The sequence below is a fragment of the Dendrobates tinctorius genome, unplaced genomic scaffold (assembly GCF_039654945.1).
Source record: "Dendrobates tinctorius isolate UK_male_01 unplaced genomic scaffold, ASM3965494v1 ptg000213l, whole genome shotgun sequence".
Taxonomy (NCBI): domain Eukaryota; kingdom Metazoa; phylum Chordata; class Amphibia; order Anura; family Dendrobatidae; genus Dendrobates; species Dendrobates tinctorius.
Genome location: NW_027361880.1, coordinates 2589383 through 2612799, shown reverse-complemented (window position 1 = coordinate 2612799; position 23417 = coordinate 2589383). Strand labels below are relative to the sequence as shown.

The 23417-nt window shown below is 44.7% G+C and overlaps 1 protein-coding gene across 3 annotated transcripts in view; it reads right to left on the bottom strand.

Moving 5' to 3' along the window:
- PLA2G4C (phospholipase A2 group IVC) overlaps positions 1-23417 on the bottom strand; it is a 153137-nt gene that overhangs the window by 49035 nt on the left and 80685 nt on the right. For all 3 annotated transcript variants that reach the window (XM_073554748.1, XM_073554747.1, XM_073554749.1), the window contains exons 4-5: positions 12381-12495; positions 10048-10193 (exon numbers count right to left, since the gene is read on the bottom strand). In XM_073554748.1, the coding sequence (XP_073410849.1) occupies positions 10048-10193; positions 12381-12495 (261 nt within the window). The remainder of the gene's footprint in view (positions 1-10047; positions 10194-12380; positions 12496-23417) is intronic.

Sequence of the window (23417 nt, the reverse complement as noted above, 5' to 3'; positions counted from 1 at the left end):
TTGCCCCAAATGTCCATAATGTGGTAGCAGATGATATAGCTATGATCTAGGGAATTTAGGTCACTATATGTAATGCGTCTACTTGTTGTTCATTTTTGTCTGCTCACTGATTTACGTGGTGTTTTTTTGCATATACGTATATTTTATCTCATATTTAATGATAAATAAAATCTTTTGTATCTTTGTAAAACAGCACAGACTCCGTTTTCTCTGTTTTAAAGAAATGTTTACTAATAAGTTCAAGTTGCTCAGGTGGTGACATGGGTTAGGGCACAGCATTTTATGTTTCTTCCTTCCTTAGTACAGTACCTCTTCAGCCTTGACACCCTTTCGTCCTGACCTACTCCCAAGCCGGCTGACTACATCAGCCTTAGTGATTCCTTGTCCACTCCGTCAGTACATCCTGGACCGGGCACCTTCTCCCCATGTGATTCCACAATCACCGACCTCGTGATGTCAGAAGACCAGGCCCGCCCCTTGGTAACTAGCCAGAGCCCTAGGCTCCATACGTTACAGGAATGTCCATCAAGGAACTCAATAAAGCCCCCGCTGCCTCGAACGATTGACCCATGCTGTCCCTAGCAGCCCACTGCACTTCTCTCTAACCATACACTATTTGAAATTGCCCCCTTTTTTATTAACATTAGTTTACACCCACTACTTCTATCATTAACCATTTCCTATCTTATGTACTAAACCTATTGTTCCTATCTTATGTCCTATACTTTTGCTAAACCACTTACTATAGAAACCGTATTTATGATATCCTAAGTTGATCCCATGCTTATCCTGCACTATACACTACTCATATTATACATTTTACATGACCCATATGCCGTACATTACCACAATACATAAGACGCACAGCAATATTACATGTAATGCCGCATGACACTATACACAGAGGGCGATTGTGGTCTTCAGAGACAGGAACAGGATCAGACAGTCCACATCTTAACACTAGGATGTTCCATCACTTACAAAGCAATATGAGATAACACGGCTTCATTTTCCTGGACAGCAGGAAGTTGGGAAAAGGTAATGCTGGCCATCAAAATCGTAGATCATATAGTGCACATAGCAGATCAATTGTAGGGAAAGAAAGGATTGGTCATGTTCCCTTATGCGTCTCCAGTAATTAAGCAATCCCAGAATGCATGTTTCTAGGGAAACTGGAGAATTTAGCAATCTGACCAAGTGGTGGAGCACAGACGGTGGCAACCAAAAATGTGTTAATACACTTCAGTCAAGAAAAAGGCAAAAAGCATAAGGACATTATATACAAAATATTCCCATATGCAATCCTATGAATAACAAGGTGAAAAACCCATAATATAGCTATACAACCTCTATTTCACAGGCATGAATTAAGCCCAGAAAACCTCAGGAGTTGGTATATAAAACAAAAATAATCTTTATTACATAATACATTAAAAACAATGACCAAATCAGAGTTCCTCCAAAAAATGCAGGCATATATAGGCGTCCCAATACCAGTCAAAATTACAGTATTTTTCATGTAGTACTATACAAAAAATAATTTTTCATGTATTACACATAATATGACCAAACCAGTCCTATCCACTGTATATCATTACTGGTCTAATACTGCCATATATTATACAGACAATGTCTACAGGTAGTTGGCAATGTATATTACTGATGTAAGGCTATCTTGTATGTCATGCAGTCAAAGTCTGGCAGTGATTGAACAGTGGGTTTGGAAAGTATTCAGGCCCCTTTACATTTTTCACTCTTTGTTTCATTGCAGCCATTTGGTAAATGCAAAAAGGTTCATTTTTTTCTCATTAAATGTATACTCTGCACCCCATCTTGACTGCTAAAAATCAAAAATGTAGAAGTTTTTGCAAATATATTAAAAAAGAAAAACTGAAATATCACATGGTCATATGTATTCAGACCCTTTGCTCAGACACTCATATTTAAGTCACATGCTGTCCATTTCCTTGTGATCCTCCTTAAGATGGTTCTACTCCTTCATTGGAGTCCAGCGGTGTTTAATTAAACTGATAGGACTTGATTTGTAAAGGCACACACCTGTCTATATAAAGACCTCACAGCTCACAGTGCATGTCAGACCACATGAGAATCATGAGGTCAAAAAGGAACTGGCCAAGGAGTTCATAGACAGAATTGTGGCAAGGCACAGATCTGGACAAGGTTACAAAAGAATTTCTGCAGTACTCAAGGTTCCTAAGAGCACAGCGGCCTCCATAATCCTTAAATTGAAGAAGTTTGGGACCACCAGGAGTCTTCTTAGACCTGGCCTTCGAGCCAAACTGAGTAATTGTGGGAGAAGAGACTTTGTGAGAGAAGTAAAGAAGAACCCCAAGATCACTGTGGCTGAGCTCCACAGATGCAGTAGGGAGATGGGAGAAAGTTCCACAAAGTCAACTATCACTTTAGCCCTCCACCAGTTGGGCCTTTATGGCAGAATGGCCCGACGGAACCCTCTCAGTGCAAGACATATGAAAGCCTGCATAGAGTCTGCTAAAAAAACAAAAGAGAAGAGCAGCAGTGGCGGTAGCGTGGGGAGAAATGCGGGCCGTATACAGAAGCGGTGGCGCGGTATCCGGCCGACGCAGAGGCTCCTGAGCCCGGAAGTAATGAGTGAACTTCCGGGGCAGGATGGCTGATGAGCGCGACGGCGCATGTGCGGGAACCCGGGGCGACTTCCGGGGGCAGGGAAAAAAAAAGCACAATCTATTTAAACAAGCGCCGCAGCTGAGCGGCAGGAATCATGTCGTCCCCAATAGATGTGCACGCTCCAGCAGGAGACTCTGCGGGGGGCAGCTCCTCCAGGGACCGCACCACCAGGACAGACACCGCCCGCAGGAGCGAGGTGGGAGAGTCAAGACCTAGGACGGGATCTCAGCCATCTGATCTGGTAATAAGGCTTCACTGGGTGAGTGTGCAATGTATATACTCTGCCTACTAAGCTGACCTCTCCTCCCCCCCCTCCTCTTCTTTCGCCATGTCTCCCCTCTCCAGGCGAAGAAAAAACAAAAATCCAAGCATAAAGAATGCGCTGAAACTCTCCCTGACTCCTACCCCAAAAAGCTCTGTAAACAGTGCACCAAGGAGACTAGGCAAGGGTCATCAGTGTCAAAGGAAATTCGGGCCATAATTAGGGAGGAAATACAGGCTATCACCCGTGCCAGTACTCCCTCAGAGGCTAGGAGCAAAAAACAGGTGACCCTTAGCTCAGAGTCAGAGGAAGAACAGGGGTTAATCTCCGATTCCTCACTCACATCCTCATCATCAGTCATGGAGGGACGGTCATGTTTTCCCCTGGATAGTGTGGATAACCTGGTCAAATCCGTGAGGAACACTATGGGGTGTGAGGAAGCAAGAGGTGCCCAAACCGCACAAGAAATTATGTTTGGGGGGTTGGCGGAAAAGAAAATGAGAGCGTTTCCAATGATACCAGCAGTTAAGGCCTAATAAAGAGAGAGTGGGAAAAACACGATCAAAGAAGTTTTCTCCCATCGGCCTCAAAGAGAAAATATCCATTTAGCGATGACGAGCTATTAAAATGGACCAAAGTGCCAAAGGTTGATGCCGTTGTAGCCTCTACCTCGAAACAGTCTACCATTCCGGTAGAGGACGCAGGCTTGTTGGCAGACCCGCTAAACCGTAAGGCAGAGTCGTCATTGAAAAGGTCTTGGGAATCTACCATGGGAATTTTTAAGCCAGCAGTAGCCAGCACATGCACCGCCAGATCTATGCTCATGTGGTTGGACCAATTGGATCATCAAATCAAGCAGAAGGTGTCTAGGGAAAAATTACGGGCCGCTATTCCGTTAATCAGAGGGGCAGCAACCTTCATGGCTGATGCATCGGCAGATACTCTGTGGCTGGCAGCAAGATCGGCGGCTCTTGTAAACAACGCCAGGCGGGCACTGTGGATGAAGAGCTGGAAGGGGACGCGCAATCAAAATCTAAGATTTGCGAAACCCCGTGTGAGGGTGAGTTTCTCTTTGGGAAAGCCCTAGATGACATACTCGCCAAAGCAAAAGAAAGGAAGAAGGCCTTCCCTGATTCTTCTATCCCTTACTACAGGAGAACCTTTAAAAGGCGACCGTTTGGAAGAAGAAGACAAACGGATAGACCAAACAGATGGCCCACGAAGGAGGTAAAGCAAAAGGGTAGCATGTTCAGGGGTTCAACATTCCGGAAGGAAAATAAATATTAAAAAATTAGACCCACCAGTAGGGGGTAGATTAAAATTTTTTTTATTCAAAATGGGAACAAATAACTTTGAGCCCATGGCTTCTAAGTACAATTAAAGAAGGAATGAAAATAGAATGCCTTCAAATCCCTTATGATTTCTTTATCATAACCCGCCTTAACTCTATAGTTCAACAAAAGGCCCTCGAAGAGGAAATTCGGAGCCTACTATCCAAGGGGGTTTTAATAGAAGTCCCAGAGGGACAGGAAGGTAAAGGATTCTACTCTCCTTTATTTTTAATTTCCAAACCAGATGGTACGTTTAGGACAATTATAAATTTAAGGAAGCTCAACACGTTTATAAAAAATTATAAAGTTTAAGATGGAATCAATCAGATCCACCATAAAGCTTCTCTTTCCAAACTTTGTAATGGTGGGGATTGACTTGAAGGATGCTTACTATCATCTTCCTATTCATGATAGATACCAAAAGTACCTAAGGGTCGCGGTGGTATTCGAAGGCAAGATCCGTCATTTTATGTATACAGCCATGCCTTTCGGCCTCTCTACAGCGCCAAGAATCTTCACCAAGGTGATGGCAGAGGTGATGGCCTATCTTCGTGAAAAAGACACTCTAATCATGCCTTACCTAGATGACTTCCTAATTATCGGGAACTTGGTCACCCAGTGTACCAGACGTGTGGCTGACGCGATCTCATCTTTGCAGGATCTAGGCTGGATCATCAATGTACAGAAGTCCAGACTCGTTCTGCATTCCCTTCAGATGTTCTTAGGGTTCCAGTTAGACTCCACAACCCAGAGATGTCTACTCACTCAGGTAAAGATTGCACTCACAAAAGAGAAAGTGGAGGCAGCCATAAGTAGACCACGCATGTCTCTGAGAGGGGCAATGTCGCTATTGGGGTCGCTCAATTCTTGTGCCCCGGCAGTCCGGTGGGCCCAGTATCACGTCCGCACACTGCAGCATCAGATCCTCCAAGAGGACAGGCGACATGGTGGTCACCTCGAGAGCAAGATAACCTTATCACAGGAGGTCTTGACTTCTCTAGAATGGTAGCTAGATGATAACCATCTATCCTCAGGAGTCCCATGGGTTATAGTACCATCTCGTATCCTAACCACCGATGCTAGCCCCCATGGCTGGCGAGCCCATATGGGGAGTAGCTTTTGTCAAGGAAGGTGGAATAGAGATGAATGGGGATACTCGTCTAATTTAAAAGAGCTGACGGCGGTATATTATGCTCTACACTATTTTCTTCCACAGCTCCAACAGAAACATGTCAGGATCTTGTCGGACAACACCACTATAGTGGCCTACATAAACAGACAGGGAGGTACTCGATCAGAGACTCTGATGTCTTCCGCGGCAAGAATCTTAAACTTAGCCGAAAGTTATTTGTTGTCCCTCTCAGCTCTTCATATCAGGGGAGAGAACAACCAAGAGGCGGACTTCTTAAGCCGACACACACTTCGGCAAGGGGAGTGTTGCCTCAATCGCCGAGTCTTCAAGGACATAGTAGCTTTATGGGGGCAACCTCAGGTGGGCCTCTTTGCCACGAAAGAGAACAGACAGATAAAGGTGTTTGCTTCCTTGTCTCCATCAGATCACCCAGACATACTAGATGCCCTCCAGGCCTCATGAAAGTTCAACCTGGCATATGCCTTCCCTCCGATAATTCTCCTGCCACAGGTCATTCGGAAGATGAGAGGACAAGGCGAGAGTGATTTTGATAGCACCATTCTGGCCCAAGAGACCGTGGTTCTCATGGCTACGAATTATGTCAGTGACAGATCCTTGGGTCCTCCCTTCGATTCCCAACCTACTTTCCCAAGGCCCTTTTTTCCACCCCCAAGTGGACAGCTTACACTTGACGGCGTGAAATTTGAAAGGCAGCTACCAAGATCAAGAGGCTTTTCTGAAACACTAATTGCTACGCTCTTACAGAGCAGGATGCAGTCCACTACCCAGATTTATACAAGGATATGGAAAAAATTCCTGCAGTTTCATACAGCGCCTCATACCACAGAAGTCCCGATAGTTCCGATCTTAGAATTTCTACAGAGAGGAAAGGACTTGGGCCTAGCAGTAAACACACTGAAAGTCCAGGTGTCCGCAATGGGGGGCACTGTACGGCCATAATATAGCAGGGAATAAGTGGATTTCACGATTTATTACAGCTTGCGAAAGGATAACTCCGGTTCACATACCTGCAATCCCTGCATGGGACTTAAATCAGGTCTTAGACACCCTGATGGAAGAACCCTTTGAGCAGATAGACACGATATCCCTCAAATGCTTGTCACTCAAGACGGCGCTCTTAGTAGCACTGACATCTGCTAGGAGAGTGAGTGATATCCAGGCCCTATTCATAGACCCACCCTTTTTTCAGATATACCAAGATAGGTTAATATTAAAAGCAGACCCCTCATACCTGCCTAAGGTGTCAACAAAATTCCATAGATCTCAAGAGATACTCCTCCTGACCTTCTTTGGAGATCCCTCCACTCCAGAGGAGCGGAAATTGCACACCTTGGATGTTAGAAGAACTGTCCTAAAATATATTGAGAGGTCCAGGAGCTGGAGGCAGTGTAGGGCTCTGTTCATATCTTTTCAGGGCTGTAAAAAAGGGTACGGAGTCACGAAGAGCACCATTTCCCGATGGATCAGGGATGCCATTCGCTTAGCCTACTCCGCGAAAAATGAAGATCCTCCGGAGAGCATCAGAGCACATTCCACCAGAGCAGTGGCAATCTCCTGGGCCGAGAGGGGAGACGTTCCAATTGAAACCATATGTAAGGTGGCAATTTGGTAGTCTCCTTCTACCTTCTATAATCACTATAGACTTGACCTTGACATCAACTTCTGACCTAAGCTTTGGCAGGAATGTCCTTGGCACGGTGGTCCCATCCAGGTGATGGTCTCTGGAATCTCTCCAGTGGGTGCTGTCGTGGCGAAGGGTAAAAAGCTGGATTACTTACTGGTAATGCTCTTTTAATGAGTCCACGACACCACCCGCTCACTTCCCTCCCTGCTAAAGATATCAATAATAGAGTATATCTGCTAAGAATGGATAAGTGAAATTTAGAAATGCAAAAACATTGCCTAATCCTTGGCGGTCCTCCTGGTACTCTGAAATGCAAAACTGAGGAGGAAAGGCAGATCGCCCCTTTTATCTTTCTGTAGGGTTTCCTGTTCCAAATGGGGCGGATCCGATACCTCCAGTGGGTGCTGTTGAGGACTCATAAAAAAAGCATTACCGGTAAGTAATCCGGCTTTTTGGTGATAATTCTAAGCGGTATGTGTGGAGAAAACCAGGCACTGCTCATTACCTGCCCAATACAATCCCAACAGTGAAACATGGTGGTGGTAGCATCATGCTATGGGTTTTTTTTCAGCTGCAGGGACAGGACGACTGGTTGCAATTGAAGTAAACATGAATGGGGCCAAGTACAGAGACATCTTGGATGAAAACCTCTTTAATAGTGCTCTAAACCTCAGACTTGGCCAAAGGTTCACCTTCCAACAAGACCATGACCCCAAGCACACAACTAAAATAACAAAGGAATGGCTTCAGAACAACTTTGTTACCATTCTTGACTGGCCCAGCCAGAGCCCTGACCCAGTTGAGCATCTCTGAAGAGACCTGAAAATGGCTGTTCACCAATGTTCACCATCCACCTTGAGGATCTGCAAGGAAGAATGGCAGAGGATCCCCAAATCCTGGTGTGAAAAACTTGTTGCATCATTCCCAAGACGACTCATGGCTGTACTAGCTCAAAAGGGTGCTTCTACTCAATACTGAGCAAAGGGTCTGAAGACTTCTGACCATGTGATATTTCAGTTTTTCTTTAATAAATTTGCAAAAATTTCTACATTTCTGTTTTTTTCAGTAAAGATGGAGTGTAGAGTGTACATTAATGAGAAAAAAAATGAACTTTTTTGCATTTACCAAATGGCTGCAATGAAACAGTGAAAAATTTAAAGGGGTCTGAATACTTTCTGAACCTACTGTATATGTAAAGGTAACCATGACTATATACAGACAGAGTGGGATACAAGATATGTAGCTACTTAAAGTGAATGCTGGTCAGGTGCCTGCACTGCTGCACCAAGGCGTGTTTCGCCTTTTCTTCGTCAGGGGTGTTTCTATGAGAAGGGGAGGGTAAGTATATGTATATTATGTCATCCAATCAGGAGGTTTAGCTGGCACCAACATGTGTTTATCTAATAATGAGCCTGGTACCATAGTGGCACAGGTGGATTGCTTCCCTTTATGGGATATGGTAGTATTAGGCTATGTGCACACGGTGCGTATTCTGCTTTGGAATTTCCCCGCAGAATTTACTAAATCAGCAGGTCAAATGACCTGCATTTTTCCTGCAGATTTAGTGCGGTTTTACTGCATGTTTTGTGCGGTTTTCCCCTGCGGTTTTCCACCTGTGGATTTCTAGAATGGAGCAGGTGGAAAACTGAAGCAAAACCGCACAAAAGAAGTGACTTGCTGCTTCTTTCATTCCGCACCAAATCTGCGCGGAAAAAAACGCAGCATGTGCACTGCGAATTTTGTTTTACATAGGCTACAATGGTACTGTACATCACATGCAGTTCTGCTGCATATACGCAGGGCCAAATCCGCTGCTTATCTGCAGCAGAATCTGCACCGTGTGCACATAGCCTTAAGGCTCCATCACACACAGCGAGATCGCCAGTGAGATCACCGATTGTGTGATGCCACAGCGATCTCGCCAGTGAGATCGCCGTGTGTGACATGGATCAGCGACCGGCCCCCTTGCCGAGTATCACTGATCGCGCTCCATTGTCCTGGGCCGTTTTTTGATCGTTGGTCTCCTGCTGGCCAGCGCGCATCGCTGCTTGTGGCAGCAAGAGACCAGCGATCAGCGACGTTGGACACTGGTTTCCAATGTAAACAGCAGGTATCTAAGAGCCGCGCGGCTCTGTTACCCGCTGTTTACCTCGGAAACCAGCGTGCATGCTGGTTTCCAAGGTAAACAGTGCTCTTGGATACCCGATGTTTACATTGGAAACCAGCTTGCTCGCTGGTCCTGATCGCTGGAGGGGCTGTCAATATGACAGCTCAACAGCGATTAGCCTAACGATGTCCCAGCGATCCCATCTATTTCGGATCGTTGGTGTGATCGCTGGGACATCGTTATGTGTAAGGTAAATAATTTTTAGTGTGGTAATATGCAAAAAATACTTTGATTTTGACTGGTATAGAGACGCCTATGTATCCCTGCATTTCTTAGAGGTACTCTGATTTGTTCATTGTTTTTAATGTATTATATAATAATTATTTTTGGTTTGATATACTCTGAGGTTTTCTGGGCTTAATTCATGCCTCATAAGGAGCCTGATCTTCATAGTCCGTTAAAAAGTTTAGTATTATTAGACTATAAATTTAAAGTGAGTTATTTTTACAGTCTATATTTTAATTATCCCGCCTTCTTAAAATGGGTTGTTTAGGATTGGAAATATGTGATGTTAAAGTCTATAATATTTCAAATTTTTCAAACAGCGTTTGTGATGCTGTTGCAAGGTTTTGGGGGTCAAGGCCATTTTGACCAGAACATAGTGATCTGCAAGCATGGATTTATTTCTGGTTTCTATTTCACTGGGGTTATCTATAGAACTTTAAAAAATAATGGGAAAAAATGCATGCACAAATTAATACTCACCAATAAACGCAAAGCATGTTAAAACACTATGAAAGATGGATGTTAATACACAGACAAAAAAGTGTGTGAAGGAACCCTAACATTTTTTAATTTTTACACAAGAACAATTAGTATCGGTTCAATGGAAAACACATTTACCAGGTCGATCCAGAAGTGCTGCAAATATATGTAACAGCATCTAGAACATCTTCTTTGGCCAATTCAGCAAGAACACCAAGAAGTGCAACCATGGCACGAAGTCCACCACCGGATCCCAAAATGGCAATTACAGGAGGCTCTTCACCCTTAGTCAAAAACAGTTGTTTTTAAAACAATGTCACAAAAACAGAAAAGATTAAAAAAAAATACATATAGTGGCTTGCAAATGTATTCACCCCTTGGCATTTTTTGTGTTTTGCTACCTCACAGTCTGGAATTTCACTTTTTTTTGCATCAGTTCATGTAAAGAAAATGCCTACAACTATGAGCACTTGGTTTTCTTGTTATTGTGAAGCATACAACAAATAGGGCAAAATAACAAAACTTATTGTACATGTGGATAACTATTCATCCCCCTAAAGTCAGTACTTTGTACAGCCTCATTTTGATGCAATTACAGCTGCAAGTGACTTTGGATAAGCCTCTGTCACGGTCACTGGGAGGTTTGCCCATTTCTCAAATCAAAACCACTCCAGCTCCTTCAAGTTAGATAGTTTCCTCTGGCGAACAGCAATTTTCAAGTCTGACCATAGATTCTCAATTGGATTAAGGTTTGGGCTTTGACTAGGCCTCCAAAACATTTACACGTTTCCCATTAACCTACTCGAGTGGTGCTTTAGCAGTATATTTTTGGTCATTTGCTTGTTGGAGGGTGAACCTCCATCCCAGTTTCAAATCACTGACAGACTGAAACAGGTTTTGCTCAAGAACATCTCCGTATTTCGCACCATCAATCTTCCCGTTAACTCAGACCATTTTCCCTATCCCTGCTGCTGAAAAAAATCTCCACAGCATGATACGGCCACCACCATGTTTTACTGTGAGGATGGTGTTCATGGGGTGATAGTTTGGCACCAGCCATAGCATTTATTTGCAAACTCAAAAATGAGCCTTACAATTTTTTTATGTGTAAATAAAGACTTTTCTGCCCACACTTCCATAAAGGACACTTTTATGGAGTATACATCTTTTTGTCTCTGCTTGGGGACTCCTTCAGGGTTACCTTTGTTCTTTGTGCTGCCTCTCTGTCTAATGCCCTACTTGCCCAGGCTGGGAGTTTGGGCAACCCCTCTCTTGGCAGGTTTGTTGTGATACCATGTTCTTTCCATTTGATGATTAAGGATTTGCTGGTGCTCCAGGGGATCATCACAAATTGGGACATTATTTTATAATCCAACAATGATTGTACTTCTCAACAGCTTTGTATCTGATTTGTTTGGAGATCTCCTTGGTCTTCATGTTGTTTGGTTAGTGGTGCCTCTTACTTAAAAGTGTTACAGCCTCTGTGGCCTTTCAGAAAAATTGTGTATAGACTGACAGACCATTTGACACTTAGATTGCACACAGGTGAGCTTGTTGTCACTAAGGCCTCTTTCACACTTCCGTTTTTTACAATCAGTCACAATCCGCCAGGTTTTGAAAAAAAACGGATCCTCAAATTTTTTTTGAGGATCCGTTTTTTTCCCATTGACTTGCATTAATGGCGGATTGTGACGGATTGCTGTCCGTTGCATCCGTTTTTTGTGAGGATCCGCCAAAAGTTGCTGTCCGTCACCATCCTCAAAAATTTCAAAACGGAGCTTGTAACGTTTTTTTCTCTGGCGGATCCTGCAATCTCTCTCTCTCTCTCTCTCTCTCTCTCTCTCTCTCTCTCTCTCTCTCTCTCTCTCTCTCTCTCTCTCTCTCTCTCTCTCTCTCTCTCTCTCTCTCTCTCTCTCTCTCTCTCTCTTTTCCCGGCCAGCGATTCCTTTAAATTTCTTCATTTTCAGGATCCGTCTGAAAACGGATCCTGTGCCATCCGTTCACATCAGTTGAGAACGGATCCGCTTGTCCGCCTTTTTGGCGGATTATAACTGATGCAAAAAACTGAAGTGTGAAAGAGACCTAAGCATGTGGCTTATGAAAGCAATTGCTTGCACCAGAAATTCTTAGCAAATTTAGCTAAGCAAAAGGTGTGAATACATATGCATATTTTTATGCAATTTTTAGTAATTTGATCCCATAAATTAAATTTGTCTTTATTTTTCTCACTTCACTGGCGTAGACAATTTAGTGCTGATGAATCACACACAAATCAGATTACAAAAATATTTATCCACAGGTTGTAATGTAACAAAATAGGAAAAAAGCAAGGGATGAATACTTTCACAAGCCACTCTATATACACAGTATAGTGATATCTTGATTTAGGATATTAATTGTAGATTCTTGTTATAAATGAAAGGGTCATTTTTCAAAATAGATGCGATTCATGTTCATTTAGGCATATTTACCTTTTGGACATTTACATTTAGCTTTTGAAGGGCTTCCCATACTTTTTTCTGCCTAGCTTTAAGCGATGCTGCTTCCCCTTTTGACCGTATAAGAGCATCAGGTCCTTGTGTCATGCTAGCAATAAGAATAAAGAAAATATAAATTGCTAACCAATGGAGACTTCAGCATTGCCATAGTCAATTTTACTACATAACATATCAATAATCATTTTGCTTTTAATTTGACAAATAAAGGGAACCTGTCATGTAAAAATGCTATTATCCTGCAGATATGGGATTAAGCTGCAGATTAATAGCACCCTGAAGCTACCCGGTGTCATCACTGAGCCCTGCTGCCCAGAGGAAATTAACTTTATACCTTCTAGCAGGCTTGGGCTTTCAGTCATAAGAGTGGGCCTGTGTGGCACGGCTCAGTACAGTGGTGGCTGTAACTGCACCCTCATCACTGACTGACAGCCAGCTGAGGATTAGAGCCAACTTTCAGTCAGTGTTGGGGACACAGTTACAACCGCTGCTCACTGTTTATTGAGTGGTGACAGAAGCTGTGTCGACCGCGCCACTAAGACTGAAAGCTTGAGACTGCTGGGAAAAATAGAGTTAATTTCCTCCCAGCAGTGGGGCTCTCAGAATGAAGTAAGATTTGCGGCGAGGAGCAAGCAACTTGGAGCATCACATGATTTCTTAAAAGGAGTGCGCCTCTTAATGGAATCAGATGCGTTACACTCCACCCAGCCCCCTTTTCAAAACTGACATGAAAAATGCCAGTCTTGATGAATTGGAGTACATATTTTTGTGAAAAAAGTACCTTTAGGCTGTGTGCCCACGTTGCGTTTTTTAAGCTTTTCCACAGCGCTTTTAGACAAGCGTTTCTGCTGCGGAAATGCTTAAGAAAAGCATCCAATGTAATCATAATGAAATCCGCACATGTTGTCCTAATGGTGTGTTTTTTTCCGCTGTGGAAACGCTTAGCAGAAAAAAACGCAGCATGTTCATTAATTTTGCAATACATTCAATTGTATTGCAAAAACGCTTAACAAAAGCATAAAAAACACTTACAAAATCGCTTCAGAAACCGCATGCGTTTTCCCGGGAAGAGGGTGTGCGTTTCCGCTCAGGAATATTCTGCATGAAAAACGCTACGTGGGCACATAGCCTTAACCCCTTCCTGACATGAGACGTACTATCCCGTCCACGGTACCCGGGCCCGTATGACCGGGGACGGGATAGTACGTCTACCGCGATCAGCGGCGCCCACGTGGTGAGGCGCCGCTGATCGCGGCCGGGTGTCAGCTGATTATCACAGCTGACACCCGGCACTACGTGTCAGGGGCGGTCACGGACCGCCCCCGACACGTTAACCCCTTGCACACCGCGATCAAACATGATCGCGGTGTACCGGGGGTTAAAGGGAAGCATCGGCAGGGAGGGGGCTCCCTCCTTGCTTCCCTGAGCCCCCCACGGCAGCGCAATGTGCAGCGCTGCTGCGGGTGGCTCCTTTCCTCCAGGCCCCCGAATACAAGATGGCGACGGGGGCCTTCGGGGGCCTGGGGAAGCTGGCTTCCTCAGTGCCTGCAAAGCGCAGGCATGAGGAAGCCTTGTGCACTGCCTGTGACAGATTGCTGATCTGTCACAGTGATCTGTGATGTGACAGATCAGCGATCTGTCACAGGACAGTGATGTCCCACCTGGGACTATGTAATAAAGTAAAAAAAAAAATTAAAAAAAAGTGTAAAAATAAATTAAAAAAAATCGCCAAATAAATTAGTAAAAAAAAAAAAAAATAGTCCCCAATAAATTCATTTTTTGAAAATAATAAAAAAAAAAACAATAAAAGTACACATATTAGGTATCGCCGCGTCTGTAACGACCTGCCCTATAAAACTGTCCCATTAGTTAACCCCTTTAGCGAACCCCTTAAAAAATAAAAATAATGATTTATTATCATACCGCCAAACAAAAAGTGCAATAACGCGCGATCAAAAAGACGCATATAAATATCCATGGTACCGCTGAAAACGTCATCTTGTCCCGCAAAAAACAAGCCGCCACACAGCATCATCAGCGAAAAAATAAAAAAGTTATAACTCGCAGAATAAAGCGATGCAAAAATAATTATTTTTTATATAAAATAGTTTTCATTGCATAAAACCGACAAAAACATAAAAAAACGACCTAAATGAGGTATCGCTGTACCCGTACTGACCCGAAGAATAAAACCGCTTTATCAATTTTACCGCACGCGGAACGGTGTAAACGCACCCCCCCCAAAAGAAATTCATGAAATGCTGGTTTTTGTTCATTCTGCGTCCCAAAAATCGGAATAAAAAGCGATCAAAAAATTTCACGTGCCCGAAAATGGTACCAATAAAAACGTCAACTCGTCCCGCAAAAAATAAGACCTCACATGACTCGGTGGGTCAAAATAAGGAAAAATTATAGCTCTCAATATGTGGTGATGCAAAAACTATTTTTACAATAAAAAGCGTCTTTTAGCGTGCGACAGCCGCCAAACATAAAAACCGCCATAAATAGTAAATCAAACCCCCCGTTATCACCCCCTTAGTTAGGGAAAAATAATAAAATAAAAAAAATGTATTTATTTCCATTTTTCCATTAGGGTTAGGGCTAGGGTTAGGGCTAGGGGTGTGTTGGGGTAGGGTTGGGGTAGGGTTAGGGCTAGGGTTAGGGCTAGGGTTAGGGCTAGGGTTAGGGCTAGGGTTAGGGGCGTGTTGGGGTTCGGGTTGGAGTTAGAATTGGGGGTTTCCACTGTTTGGGCACATCAGGGGCTCTCCAAATGCAACATGGCGTCTGATCTCAATTCCAGCCAATTCTGAGTTGAAAAAGTCAAATGGTGCTCCTTCCCTTCCAAGCTCTGCTATGCGCCCAAACAGTGTTTTACCCCCACATGTAGGGTAGCAGCCTACTCAGGACAAATTGCAAAACAATTTTTGGGGTCCAATTTCTCCTGTTACCATTAGGAAAATAAAAAATTGGGGGCAAAAATATCATTTTTGTGGAAAAAAATGATTTTTTTATTTTCACATCCGAGTGTTATAAACTTCTGTGAAGCACTTGGGGGTTCAAAGTGCTCACCACACATCTAGATAAGTTCCGTGGGGGGGTCTAGTGTCCAAAATGGGGTCACTTGTGGGGAGTTTCAATAGTTTAGGTACATCAGGGGCTCTCCAAACGCACATGACACCCGCAGACCATTCCATCAAAGTCTGCATTCCAAAACGTCACTACTTCCCTTCCGAGCCCCGACGTGTGCCCATACAGTAGTTTTCTCCCACATATGGGGTAGCAGCGTACTCAGGACAAATTGGACAACAACTTTTGGGGTCCAATTTCTCCTGGTACCCTTGGGAAAATAAAAAAATGGTGACTAAAAGATCATGTTTGTGGAAAAAATACGAATTTTTTATTTTCACGCCCGGGCGTTGTAAACTTCTGTGAAGCACTGGGGGGTCAAAGTGCTCACCACACATCTAGATAAGTTCCTTGGGGGGTCTAGTTTACAAAATGGTGTCATTTGTGGGGGGTTTCCACTGTTTAGGTACATTAGGGGCTCTCCAAAGGCAACATGACACCCGCAGACCATTCCATCAAAGTCTGCATTCCAAAACGTCACTACTTCCCTTCCGAGCCCCGACGTGTGCCCATACAGTAGTTTTCTCCCACATATGGGGTAGCAGCGTACTCAGGACAAATTGGACAACAACTTTTGGGGTCCAATTTCTCCTGGTACCCTTGGGAAAATAAAAAAATGGTGACTAAAAGATCATGTTTGTGGAAAAAATACGAATTTTTTATTTTCACGCCCGGGCGTTGTAAACTTCTGTGAAGCACTGGGGGGGTCAAAGTGCTCACCACACATCTAGATAAGTTCCTTAGGGGGTCTAGTTTCCAAAATGGTGTCATTTGTGGGGGGGTTCCACTGTTTTGGTACATCAGGAGTTTTCCAAACGCGACATGGTTTCCGATCTCAATTCCAGCCAAAAACGTCAAATGGCGCTGCTTCCCTTCCGAGCTCTGCCATGCGCCCAAATAGTGGTTTACCCCCACATGTGGGGTATCAGCGTACTCAGGACAAATTGCACAATAACTTTTAGGGTCCTGTTACCCTTGGAAAAATAAGAATTGAGGGTGAAAAGATCATTTTTGTGGAAAAAATATGATTTTTTAATTGTATGGCTTTATGTTATAAACTTCTGTGAAGCCCATGGGGGTTCAAAGTTCTCACCACATATCTAGATAAGTTCCTTAGGGGGTCTAGTTTCCAAAATGGTGTCATTTGTGGGGGGTTTCCACTGTTTTGGTACATCAGGGGTTTTCCAAACGCGACATGGTGTCCGATCTCAATTCCAGCCAAAAACGTCAAATGGCGCTGCTTCCCTTCCGAGCTCTGCCATGCGCCCAAATAGTGGTTTACCCCCACATGTGGGGTATCAGTGTACTCAGGACAAATTGCACAATAACTTTTAGGGTCCTGTTACCCTTGGAAAAATAAGAATTGAGGGTGAAAAGAGCATTTTTGTTGAAAAAATATGATTTTTTAATTGTATGGCTTTATGTTATAAACTTCTGTGAAGCCCATGGGGGTTCAAAGTTCTCACCACACATCTAGATGAGTTCCTTAGGGGGTCTATTTTCCAAAATGGTGTCATTTGTGGGGGGTTTCCACTGTTTTGGTACATCAGGGGTTTTCCAAACGCGACATGGTGTCCGATCTCAATTCCAGCCAAAAACGTCAAATGGCGCTGCTTCCCTTCCGAGCTCTGCCATGCGCCCAAATAGTGGTTTACCCCCACATGTGGGGTATCAGCGTACTCAGGACAAATTGCACAATAACTTTTAGGGTCCTGTTACCCTTGGAAAAATAAGAATTGAGGGTGAAAAGATCATTTTTGTTGAAAAAATATGATTTTTTAATTGTATGGCTTTATGTTATAAACTTCTGTGAAGCCCATGGGGGTTCAAAGTTCTCACCACACATCTAGATGAGTTCCTTAGGGGGTCTATTTTCCAAAATGGTGTCATTTGTGGGGGGTTTCCACTGTTTTGGTACATCAGGGGTTTTCCAAACGCGACATGGTGTCCGATCTCAATTCCAGCCAAAAACGTCAAATGGCGCTGCTTCCCTTCCGAGCTCTGCCATGCGCCCAAATAGTGGTTTACCCCCACATGTGGGGTATCAGCGTACTCAGGACAAATTGCACAATAACTTTTAGGGTCCTGCTACCCTTGGGAAAATAAAAATTGGGGTGAAAAGATCATTTTTGTGGAAAAAATATGATTTTTTAATTGTACCGCTGTACGTTATAAACTTCTGTAAAGCCCTTGTGGGTTCAAAGTTCTCACCACATATCTAGATAAGTTCCTTGGGGGGTCTAGTTTCCAAAATGGGGTCACTTGTAGGGGGTTTCCACTGTTTAGGTACATCAGGGACTCTCCAAACGTGACATGGCGTCCAATCTGAATTCCAGCCAATTTTGCATTGAAAAAGTCAAACGGCGCTCCTTCCATTCTGAGCTCTGCCATGCGCCGAAACAGTCGTTCCCCCCACATATCAGGTATCTGCGTACTCAGGACAAATTGCACAATAACTTTTGCAGTTCAATTTCTCCTGTTACCCTTGGTAAAATAAAAAAAATTGAACCTGAAGTATTTTTTTTATGAAAAAAAGTTAGATGTTCATTTTTTTTTAAATATTCAAAAAAATTCCTGTGACGCACCTAAAGGGTTAATAAACTTCTTGAATGTGGTTTTGAGCACCTTAAGGGGTGCAGTTTTTAGAATGGTGTCACTTTTGGGTATTTTCTATCATATAGACCCCTCAAAGTGGCTTCAAATGTGATGTGGTCCTAAAAATAAAATGGTGTTGTAAAAATGAGAAATCGCTGGTCAACTTTTAACCCTTATAACTTCCTAACAAAAAAAAATTTTGGTTCCAAAATTGTGCTGATGTAAAGTAAACATGTGGGAAATGTTAGTTATCAAGTTTTTTGTGTGCCGTATCTCTGTGATTTAAGGGCATAAAAATTCAAAGTTGGAAAATTGCGAAATTTTCAAAATTTTCGCCAAATTTCCGTTTTTCTCACAAATAAACGCAAGTTATTTGAACGAAATGTTACCACAAACATGAAGTACAATATGTCACGAGAAAACAATGTCAGAATCACCGGTATCCATGGAAGCGTTCGAGAGTTATTACCTCATAAAGGTACAGTGGTCAGAATTGTAAAAATTGGCCCGGTCATGAACGTGCAAACCACCCTTGGGGGTGAAGGGGTTAAACCATAAGGCCACCTTCACACATTCAGTAATCCGTCGATATTTCATATCAGTATATGTAAGCCAAAACCAGGAGTAGGTGATAAATACAGAAGTGATCCTGTATTTCTAATATACTTTTGCTTAAGGCCGGGATCACACAAGTGAGAAACATGGCCGAGTCTCGCATGTTAATACCCGGCACTGCCGCCAGCACTCAGGAGTCGAACGTGCGGCTATATAGCAATACATGGAGCCATACACTCCTCTCCTGAATGCCAGTGTAGGGGATTGGGGTAGAATATCCCTTTATTGCCTCCTGCCCTTTAAGAGGTTTAATGTAAATATACTGTTATGATTCGGTACTGCTACACGGCTGTGTATTACCGACTGTCTTATTGGTATTGCCACATTATGTGTTACCATACTGTACATACTGTAAGAGTGCATTTCTGCACAGATTAGGTTAAGATAGTGCTTCCTTTGGGAACTTATAGTATAGCGTTCATAGATATGGGTAAGTGTAATATTGGAATGGGCCAGTAGATGAGGCATACTAGTGGGTCCTTGATAGGTATAGCTGGCTAGGAAGTTCACATAGGGGTTAACTGTAGGAGCTGCTATGGGATAAGCAAGTGAAGGTTGTAGGAATTAGAAGGGAGAGCACGCCCGACAGGTCCACAAGGGTTCTAAGCCCAGGACGCCATAGCAGCTACGCAATGTTGTTTAAGTGAAGAAGCATAGGCACAATCAGATAGGTGCTGGATAAGACCAGAGCATCCGAGGAAGTTACAGTTCACTTCAGCAGCAGGCACATAGAAGGAAACGTGGTCCAAAAGTCGTACAGGGTGCAGAACGTTCATGATGTGGCAGATCATCAATAGGGCTGAAGCTGGCAAGTTCGGGGTGAAACGGATGAGCGGAATCCCCTATGTACTGAGATCCTACAGTAGTGAAGCTGCGGTACCACCAAGGGTGCTACTACCCCATAATATACGTGAGGGCGAAGAAAGTAAGAAAGGGAAAGAGCGGGAGGAATGCTTTGTGGACTGATGTAACTGATGTTTCCAGGACCGTTGAAGAAGAAAGTAAAAGCATTGACTTTGCATCAGAACCGGTATGTGTCCGTTATTTCATCTTCATGCACTGGAATCAAGTGTGCAGGAGCTGGGTCGCACCGCAGTGGAATCCCTGACCGTGGACCAGCAACAAGAACAGTTACACCAGTAGATGCTGATGATATTTCTGTGGGAGGAGGTCAGGACACTAGAGCCCCGGTGTCCTCGGTTGTGACTACTGTCCTGCCCTCCTCTTACATTTGGCGTAGTCGACAGGATGCGACTACCTTGCTGAGCGGAGAACCCACAAAGAGAAAGATGAAACGTGATGTGGGGATGGAAGTTGTGCCCCTGAAGTTTAATAAGAAAGAAAGCATGGAGAGTTGTGCCTCATCGGATGTGAGTGACCAATTGGATGGGACTGACGCTGTACCTTAACCCAAAATTGTATTGACCAAGATGGCGTCCATGGAGTTGGCGGGAAATGGCACCACAAGTGAAGAAGATGGCATCACCTTCACCCTTTGCGGGTGTTTCCATGCTCCCTTGGCAACAAAAGTCACCTGTCATTGCAACCTGGCCCTCCCTTGGTGGCAGTGGTTGGAAAAAGGAGAGCCTCACCCCAGCCACTGATCGACCACAGGGAGGAGGAGCCGCTGGAGGCAGTCTCCCCTGGGAATGGGAGGAGACAGAAGAAACCAGTCACGTTTGTTCGTGTCTATCAGGATTGGCAGCAGGAGTTTGACAAGATGGAGACGTGGGAACCAGTCTACCAGTGGGGAGCGGAGCTCTCCACTGCGAAACCTCAGTTGTTGTCACCTCCAGAGTCACTGTTGAGGGACCCGGACTCTCTCCCTCCACCACCAAAATCAAGATGCTGGAGGCCGAGGAGCCGGGGACCGGAGTGGTACCGTGCTACGCCTCTGGGGACTGGGTTGTTTGGCCACCGGTGCAGAGGAAGACGACAGCCACAGGACTCAGGTGTGCAAAATGTTCTACAGAGAGGTGGTGAGTGCACCCTGGCGACGAATTCATCGGGTTTGGCCCGCCCTTTTCCCTTCTACCACTGAAAGCAGTCCCCGGGATGTGTCCCCTGACCAATGGGCGCAGGGAGCCGCAACTGAGGCTAAAACCGACAGACATACAGGCATCTCCTATGTCGCCTGGGCGGGGGAAGGTTTGTTCCCTTCTATGTCCTCATTTTGTGGTGCCACCGCTGCCCTGCCCAGATGGATCCCGAAGTCCACGGTAGAGGAATCATCTTCGGCCCGCACCAGGGTATGGGAATCGGAAAAACCCAATTGGGATTTGGGCCTTCCAGTGGAATCAGCGCAGACCCAACCAGCAGCCGGCTCCCGGAAATTTGACTGTGCTGCAGTGGCACCATACACATCTTCTGCAGCTGCAAAGATTACATTTGAAAAAGCGACATGCGTCGCATGTCGTTGAAGCTTGTAAAGTATAAGTTCTGCCTGTTGCATCCCCATTGAAGTTGCACTCAGGAAAATATATGCCTGATGGAGGGACTGTTCCTCTTCCCTGTAGTACCAGTACCCCACTGTATGGGAAGGACACGACCGGACGGCCAATGTGAACGTTGTTTAATTTTTCTTTTTGTTCTATATTGTCATGCTGCCTGTCACGCCACTCCCGGGGATGGGACCCCGGGTTCCTTTATCACTACTTCTGATGCCACGGCCGCTCTGGGGGTCCCGTCGGGTGCGCACGCGCACACCTCTCGTACTTAGGTTCATGTTTGCACCTTGTTCTGTGTGCGCACGCGCGCTCTCCTCTGCTTTGTCTGCGGGCCTGTCCTCTCTATGGTATTGGAGGACTTGACCCAGAAGTCCTAGTGATCATGTGCTATATCAGGCTACCTCTTCCTATGGGAGGTGCCTGATTATTGTTGTGCTTCCTGGCTTGGTCTGATTTGTCCTTGCCTGGCTGTGCACTGTATTCGGGTCCTCTGCCTTTTGCTCTATTCCTGAACTCTGCCTTGTGCTCTGTTCCTATACTCTGCCTAACCGTGCTTCCCAGCACATGCTCCATGCTTACACTCTGCTCTGTATAACTTTGCACTCCGGCGTGCTCTCCGTGCACACTCTGTTTGACTCTGTACTGTGGTGTGCACCTTTGCACGTGCCCTGCGTTGCTCACACCCGGGCGTGCTTGCCTGTACACACCATACGTGCTCTCGTGTACTCGCCTTGCACCATCTGCATCCAGCACACTCCAGTGTACACTCCTAGTATTGTCCTGTTCTCCTGTACACTCATCCTGTTTACTCTGCGTGTCCCTGTGCCCACTCTTTGCACACTCTCTGCACAACGCCGGTTCCTAGACACACTTACACATGTCTTCTATGAGCCGGCCACCTGGTGCCAGTAGTCGTGGTACCATACCCCCTTGGGCTTGCCCCTGACACTCCCTGTATAGGGGTGGTCCTCACTAGGCCAGCTCACTCTGGGAAGGTTGGACTGTGGGCCGGGTTTGTATCTTTGAAAAGTTGAGCTACTGAGCTTCATCACCAAGTAATGAACATTGTTTTATATGTATAATGTAAATTTTAAAGTCTGTTTGGTTGGGACAACCAAATTTTAGGAAAGGGGGAATGTAGGGGATTGGGGTAGAATATCCCTTTATTGCCTCCCCTTTAAGAGCTTTAATGTAAATATACTGTTATGCTTAGGTACTGCTACACGGCTGTGTATTACCGACTGTCTTATTGGTATTGCCACATTATGTGTTACCATACTGTACATACTGTAAGATATGCTTTATTATGTCTTTTGTATTGTATTTCTGTACAGATTAGGCTTCCTTTGGGAACATTAGAGGAGGGCACTTATAGTATAGAGTTCATAGATATGGGTAAGTGTAATATTGGAACGGGCCACTAAATGGGGCATACTGGTGGGTCCTTGATAGGTATAGCTGGCTAGGAAGTTCACATAGGGGTTAACTGTAGGAGGAGCTGCTATGGGTTAAGCAAGTGTAGGTTGTAGGAATTAGTCAGAAGGGCGAGCATGCCCAACAGGTCCACAAGGGCTCTAAGCCCAAGACGCCATAGCAGCTACGCAACGTTGTTTAAGTGAAGAAGCACGGGCACAGTCAGGCGGGTGCTGGATAAGATCAGAGCACCTGAGGAAGTTACAGTTCACGGCAGCAGCAGGAATGGAGAAGGAAACGTGGTCCAAAAGTCGTTCAGTGCGCAGAACGTTCATGATGTGGCAGATCCTCAATAGGGCTGAAGCTGGCAAGTTTAGGGCGAAACGGATGAGCGGGATCCCCTGTGTACTGAGGTCCTACAGTAGTAAAGATGCGGTACCACCAAGGGTGCTACTACCCCGTAATGTACACGAAGGCAAAAAAGTAAGAAAGGAAAAGAGCAGGAGCAATGCTGTGTGGACTGTGATGTAACTGATGTGTCCGGGACCGTTGTGAGAGAGTAAAAGCATTGACTTTGCATCAGAACCGGTATCTGTGTCCGCTATTTTATCTTCATGCACTGGAATCAAGTGTGCAGGAGCTGGGTTGCACCGCAGTGGAATCCCTGACCATGGACCAGCAACAAGAACAGGTATACCGGTAGATGCTGATGATATTTCTGTGGGAGGAGGTCAGGACACCAGAGCCCCGGTGTCCTCGACTGCAACTACCGTCCTGCCATCCTCTTACACCGGTGGTAGTGCCGGGTATTAACATG